This window comes from Nesoenas mayeri (assembly GCF_963082525.1).
Source record: "Nesoenas mayeri genome assembly, contig: SCAFFOLD_161, whole genome shotgun sequence".
NCBI classification, from domain to species: domain Eukaryota; kingdom Metazoa; phylum Chordata; class Aves; order Columbiformes; family Columbidae; genus Nesoenas; species Nesoenas mayeri.
The window spans coordinates 22501-29509 of record NW_027660029.1 but is presented as its reverse complement, the minus strand read 5'-3'; the positions used below and the strand labels follow the sequence as shown (position 1 = coordinate 29509).

General features: G+C 61.3%; 1 protein-coding gene across 1 annotated transcript in view; it reads left to right on the top strand.

Moving 5' to 3' along the window:
• Nucleotides 1–2015: 2015 nt before the first annotated feature.
• LOC308052371 (neuronal PAS domain-containing protein 4-like) overlaps nucleotides 2016–7009 on the top strand; it is a gene marked incomplete at both ends in the record, with an annotated part of 10907 nt that continues 5913 nt past the window's right edge. The window contains 2 exons of the mRNA XM_080364451.1: nucleotides 2016–2189; nucleotides 6549–6689. Coding sequence (XP_080220577.1) covers nucleotides 2016–2189; nucleotides 6549–6689 — 315 coding nt within the window. The remainder of the gene's footprint in view (nucleotides 2190–6548; nucleotides 6690–7009) is intronic.

The window sequence follows — 7009 nt, the reverse complement described above, 5'->3', positions numbered from 1 at the left end:
ATCACCCCCATCTCCCCTCCATCTGTCTGTCTGTCCCCCCATTGACTCCCCCACACCCCATTGATCCATCTGTCTGTCCGTCCATCCCCCCATTGATCCATCTGTCTGTCCATCCATCCCCCCATTGATCCATCACCCCCCATCTCTCTGTCCGTCCGTCCATCCACCCCCCATTGATCTCACACCCCCCATTGATCCATCTGTCTGTCTGTCCCCCCATTGATCCCCCACACCCCATTGATCCATCTGTCTGTCCATCCACCCCCCACTGATCCATCACCCCACATTGATCCATCCGTCTGTCCATCCATCCCCCCATTGATCCCACACCCCCGATCTCCCTGTCCGTCTGTCCATCCCCCATTGATCCATCTATCTGTCCCCCCATTGATCCCGCACCCCCCATCTCCCTGTCCGTCCGTCTGTCCGTTCACCCCCCATTGATCCACCTATCTGTCCCCCCATTGATCCCACACTCCCCATCTCCCTGTCCGTCCGTCCATCCCCCATTGATCCATCTGTCTGTCCCCCAATTGATCCGTCTGTCTGTCCCCCCATTGATCCATCTGTCTATCCCCCCATTGATCCATCTGTCTGTCCATCCATCCCCCCACTGATCCATCACCCCCCATCTCTGTCTGTCTGTCCATCCACCCCCCATTGATCCATCTGTCTGTCCGTCCATCCCCCCATTGATCCCACACCCCCCATCTCCCTGTCCATCTGTCCGTCATCCCCCATTGATCCACCTATCTGTCCCCCCATTGATCCCACACCCCCCATCTCCCTGTCCATCCGTCCATCCACCCACATTGATCCATCACCCCACATTGATCCATCACCCCACATTGATCCATCACCCCACATTGATCCATCCGTCTGTCCATCCATCCCCCCATTGATCCTGCACCCCCCATCTCCCTGTCGTCCGTCCATCCCCCATTGATCCATCTATCTGTCCCCCCATTGATCCGTCTGTCTGTCCCCCCATTGATCCATCTATCTGTCCCCCCATTGATCCATCTGTCTATCCCCCATTGATCTATCTGTCTGTCCCCCCATTGATCCATCTGTCTATCCCCCCATTGATCCATCTGTCTGTCCATCCATCCCCCCATTGATCCTGCACCCCCCATCTCCCTGTCCGTCCGTCCATCCCCATTGAACCATCTGTCTGTCCCCCCATTGATCCATCACCCCCCATTGATCCATCTGTCTGTCCCCCCATTGATCTCGCACCTCCCATTGCTCTGTCTGTCTGTCTGTCCCCCCATTGATCCCGCACCCCCCATCTCCCTGTCCGTCTGTCCATCCCCCATTGATCCACCTATCTGTCCCCCCATTGATCCTGCAACCCCCATTGATCCATCACCCCACATTGATCCATCACCCCCCATTGATCCATCTATCTGTCCCCCCATTGATCCTGCACCCCCCATCTCCCTGTCCGTCCGTCTGTCCATTCACCCCCCATTGATCCACCTATCTGTCCCCTCATTGATCCCGCACCCCCCATTGCTCTGTCTGTCTGTCCATCCACCCCCCATTGATCCATCACCCCCCATTGATCCATCACTCCCCATTGATCCATCACTCCCCATTGATCCATCACCCCCCATTGATCCATCACCCCACATTGATCCATCTGTCTGTCCATCCATCCCCCCATTGATCCTGCACCCCCCATCTCCCTGTCCGTCCGTCCGTCCATCCCCCATTGATCCACCTGTCCCCCCATTGATCCCTCACCCCCCCCACGTGGGCGTGTCCCCACCCCCAACCCCTCCCCCTCCCCTCCCCCCCACCCCCTCACCATCTCCTATTTCGGTCCGAACCCCCCAAACCCCTCCCCTTCCCCCCCCCCCGCACCCCCCCCCCTCCCGCACGTCACACTGACGTCTCCCCCCTCCCTCCCCGCGGCTGGGCGTGGCCAAGGCGGTGACGCGGCCGTGACGTCAGGCCGCCGGGCCCATATAAGGCGGGGTGGCGGGAGGAGGAGGAGGAGGAGGAGGAGGATGCTCCGCTCCACCAAAGGCGCCTCCAAGGCGCGGAGGGACCAGATCAACGCCGAGATCCGCGCCCTGCGGGACCTGCTCCCGCTGCCCGAGCCCGAGCGCCCGCGCCTCAGCTACCTGCACGTCATGGCGCTGGCCTGCGTCTACACCAGGAAGGGGCTCTGCCTGCCGGCGGTGTGAGCGGGGGACCGCGGTGGGGATGGGATGGATGTAGAACCGGGTACCGGCACCGGGATGGGGATGGGATGCACTGGGATGCACTGGGATGGGGATGGAACTGGGTATCGGCACTGGGATGGACTGGGATGGGGATGGAACTGGGTACCGGCACCGGGATGGGGATGGGATGGATTGTAGAACCGGGTACCGGCACCGGGATGGGGATGGGATGCACTGGAATGGACTGGGATGGGGATGGGATGGATGTAGAACCGGGGTACCGACACTGGGATGGGGAGGGGATGGATGTAGGACCGGGTATCGGCACTGGGATGGGGATGGGATGGATGTAGGACCGGGTACCGGCACTGGGATGGGGATGGGATGGATGTAGAACCGGGTACCGGCACTGGGATGGGGATGGGATGGATGTAGAACCGGGTATCGGCACTGGGATGGGGAGGGATGGATGTAGGACCGGGTACTGGCACTGGGATGGAGATGGGATGCACTGGAATGGACTGGGATGGGATGGGATGGATGTAGAACCGGGTACCGGCACTGGGATGGGGATGAGATGCACTGGAATGGACTGGGATGGGGATGGAACCGGGTACCGCACTGGGATGGACTGGGATGGGGATGGAACTGGGTACCGGGACCGGGATGGGGATGGGATGGATGTAGAACCGGGCACCGGCACCGGGATGGGGATGGGATGCACTGGGATGCACTGGGATGGGGATGGAACCGGGTACCGGCACCGGGATGGGGATGGAACCGGGTACTGGCACTGGGATGGGGATGGGAAGGATGTAGAACCGGGTACCGGCACCAGGATGGGGATGGGATGGACATAGAACAAGGTACCGGCACCAGGATGGGGATACAGGCACTGGGATGGGGATGGGATGCACTGGGATGCACTGGGATGGGGACGGGCGTCTACACCAGGAAGGGGCTCTGCCTGCCGGCGGGTGAGCGGGGGACCGGGATGGGGAGGGGATGGATGTAGAACCGGGTACCGGCACTGGGATGGGGATGGGATGGATGTAGGACCGGGTACCGACACTGGGATGGGGATGGGATGGGGATGGAACCGGGTACTGGCACTGGGGTGGGGATGGGATGGACATAAGACCGGTTACTGACACTGGGATGAGGATGGATGGACTGGAATGGACTGGGATGGGGATGAACCGGGTACCGGCACTGGGATGGGGATGGGATGGGGATACAGGCACCAGGATGGGGATGGGATGGACTGGGATGGGGATGGAACCGGGTACCGGCACTGGGATTGGGGATGGGATGGACATAGAACCGGATACCAGCACTGAGATGGGGATACAGGCACCAGGATGGGGATGGGATGCACTGGAATGGACTGGGATGGGGATGGAACCGGGTACCGGCACTGGGATGGGATGGAACCGGGTACCGGCACCGGGGTGGGAATGGATGCACTGGGATGCACCGGGATGGGGATGGGATGGACATAGAACAGGGTACCAGCACTGAGATGGGGATACAGGCACTGGGATAGGGATGGGATGCACTGGGATGCACCGGGATGGGGATGGAACTGGGTACCGGCACTGGGATGGGGATGGGATGCACTGGAATGGACTGGGAGGGGGCTGGAACCGGGCACCGGCACAGGGATGGGATGCACTGGAATGGACTGAGATGGGGATGGAACCAGGTGCAGCACGGGGATGGGGTGGGATGGACTGGGGTGGACTGGGATGGGGATGGAACCGGGTATCGGCACCAGGTTGGGGATGGGATGCACTGGAATGGACTGGGATGGGGATGGAACCAAGTACCGGCACTGGGATGGGGATGGGATGGACATAGGACCGGGTACCAGCACTGGGATGGGGATGGGATGGACGTAGGACCGGGTACCGGCACTGGGATGCATTGGGATGGGGATGGAACCGGGTACCGGCACTGGGATGGGGATACAGGCACTGGGATGGGGATGGAACTGGGTACCAGCACCGGGATGGGGATGGGATGCACTGGAATGGACTGGGATGGGGATGGAACCGGGTACCGGCACCGGGATGGGGATGGAATGCACTGGGATGCATCGGGATGGGGATGGGATGGACATAGAACAGGGTGCCAGCACTGGGATGGGGATACAGGCACTGGGATGCATTGGGATGGGGATGGAACCGGGTACCAGCACTGGGATGCACTGGGATGGGGATACAGTCACTGGGATGGGGATGGGATGCATTGGAATGGACTGGGATGGGGATGGAACTGGGTACCAGCACCGGGATGGGGATGGGATGCACTGGAATGGACTGGGATGGGGATGGAACCGGGTACCGGCACCGGGATGGGGATGGAATGCACTGGGATGCACCGGGATGGGGATGGGATGGACATAGAACAGGGTACCAGCAGTGGGATGGGGATACAGGCACTGGGATGCACTGGGATGGGGATGGAACCGGGTACCAGCACTGGGATGCACTGGGATGGGGATACAGGCACTGGGATGGGGATGGGATGCACTGGAATGGACTGGGATGGGGATGGAACCGGGTACCGGCACTGGGATGGACTGGGGGGGACTGGGAGGGACTGGGATGGACTGGGATGGGGCTGGGACCGGGTGCCGGGACTGGGAGGGACTGGGGGGGACTGGGATGGGGACAGAACGGGGAGCGGGGGCCGCGGTGGCACCGGCAGCGGAGCCGCGTTCAGCACCAGGGACAGCGGCACCGAGCGGAGCGGGAACAGAGGGACGGGGGACAGGGATGGGGGGACAGAGGGACAGAGACAGGGGGACAGGGATGGGGACAGGGGGACAGGGACAGAGGGACAGAGACAGGGGGACAGGGAGACAGGGACAAAGGGACAGTGATGGGGACAGGGAGACAGGGACAGAGGGACAGGGGGACAGAGACAGGGGGACAGGGATGGGGACAGAGGGACAGAGATGGGGACAGGGACAGAGGGACAGTGGGATAGGGATGAGGACAGGGGGACAGAGACAGGGGGACAGGGATGGGGACAGAGGGACAGAGATGGGGACAGGGACAGAAGGATAGGGACGAGGACAGAGGGACAGAGATGGGGGAACAGGGATGGGGACAAAGGGACAGAGATGGGGACAGGGGACAGTGGGACAGGGATGAGGACAGGGGGACAGAGATGGGGGCACAGGGGATGAGGCAGGGACAGAGGGACATGGGGACAGGGAGGGGGACATGGGGACAGGGACACAGGGGGACAGTGGGACAGGGACAGGGGGACATGGGACCCAGCAATGGGACTGGGGTTGGGTGCTGTTGGGTGCCATTGAGTACTGGTGGGTGCTATTGAGGGCTATTGGGTGCCTTCAAGTACTGGTGGATGCCATTGGGTACCGTTGGGTACTACTGGGTGCCATTGGGTACCATTGACTGCCATTGGGTACCATTGACTGCCATTGGGTGCCATTGGGTACTGCTGGGTACCCTTGGGTGCCATTGGGTGCTGTTGGCTGCCATTGGATGCCATTGGCTGCCGTTGGGTACTACTGGGTGCCATTGGGTACCATTGGGTACCATTGACTGCCATTGAGTGCCATTGGGTACTGCTGGGTACCCTTGGGTGCCATTGGGTGCTATTGGGTGCTGTTGGCTGCCATTAGGTGCCATTGGGTGCCATTGGGTACTACTGGGTACCATTGGGTGCCATTGGGTACCATTGGGTGCCATTGGGTGCCCTTGGGTACTGCTGGGTACCCTTGGGTGCCATTGGCTGCCGTTGGGTACTACTGGGTGCCATTGGCTCCCATTGGCTGCCGTTGGGTACCATTGGGTGCCGTTGGGTACTGCTGGATGCCATTGGGTGCTATTTGGTGCCATTGGGTGCTATTGGCTGCTGTTGGCTGCCATTGGGTGCCATTGGCTACCGTTGAGTACTACTGGGTGCCATTGCGTACCATTGGGTACCATTGAGTACCATTGGGTGCCGTTGGGTACCATTGGGTACCATTGGGTGCCGTTGGGTGCCATTGGGTACCATTGTCTGCCATTGGGTACCATTGGGTGCCGTTGGGTACCATTGGGTACCATTGGGTGCCGTTGGGTGCCATTGGGTACCATTGTCTGCCATTGGGTACCATTGGGTGCCGTTGGGTACCATTGGGTACCATTGGGTACCCTTGGGTGCCATTGGGTACCATTGGGTACCATCGAGTGCCGTTGGGTACCATTGGGTGCCATTGGGTGCCGTTGGGTACCATTGGGTATCATTGGATGCCATTGGGTGCCGTTGGGTACCATTGGGTACCATTGGGTGCCATTGGGTGCCATTGGGTGCCATTGGGCTCTAACCCCCCCCCACCCCACAGGCCCAGCGCAGGGGTCGCCCATGGAGCTGCTGGGGGGTCCCGAGCTGGCGGACCTGGTGGCGTCGCTCCCCGGGTTCCTCTTGGCCGTCACCCGCGAGGGGAAGCTCGTCGGCGTCACCGACAACGTGGCGCAGCACCTGGGACACTCCATGGTGGGTGCGGGGGGTCCCGGGGGGTGCTGGGGGGCTGGGGGGGGGGGTCTGGAGTGGGTACTGCTGGGTACCCTTGGGTGCCATTGGGTGCTGTTGGCTGCCATTGGGTGCCATTGGCTGCCATTGTGTACTACTGGGTGCTATTGGGTGCTGTTGGGTACCATTGGGTGCCGTTGGGTACTACTGGGTGCTATTGGGTGCCATTGGGTGCTGTTGGCTGCCGTTGGCTGCCATTGGGTGCCATTGGCTGCCGTTGGGTACTACTGGGTGTCATTGGGTGCCGTTGGGCACCATTGGGTACCGTTGGGTGCCGTTGGGTG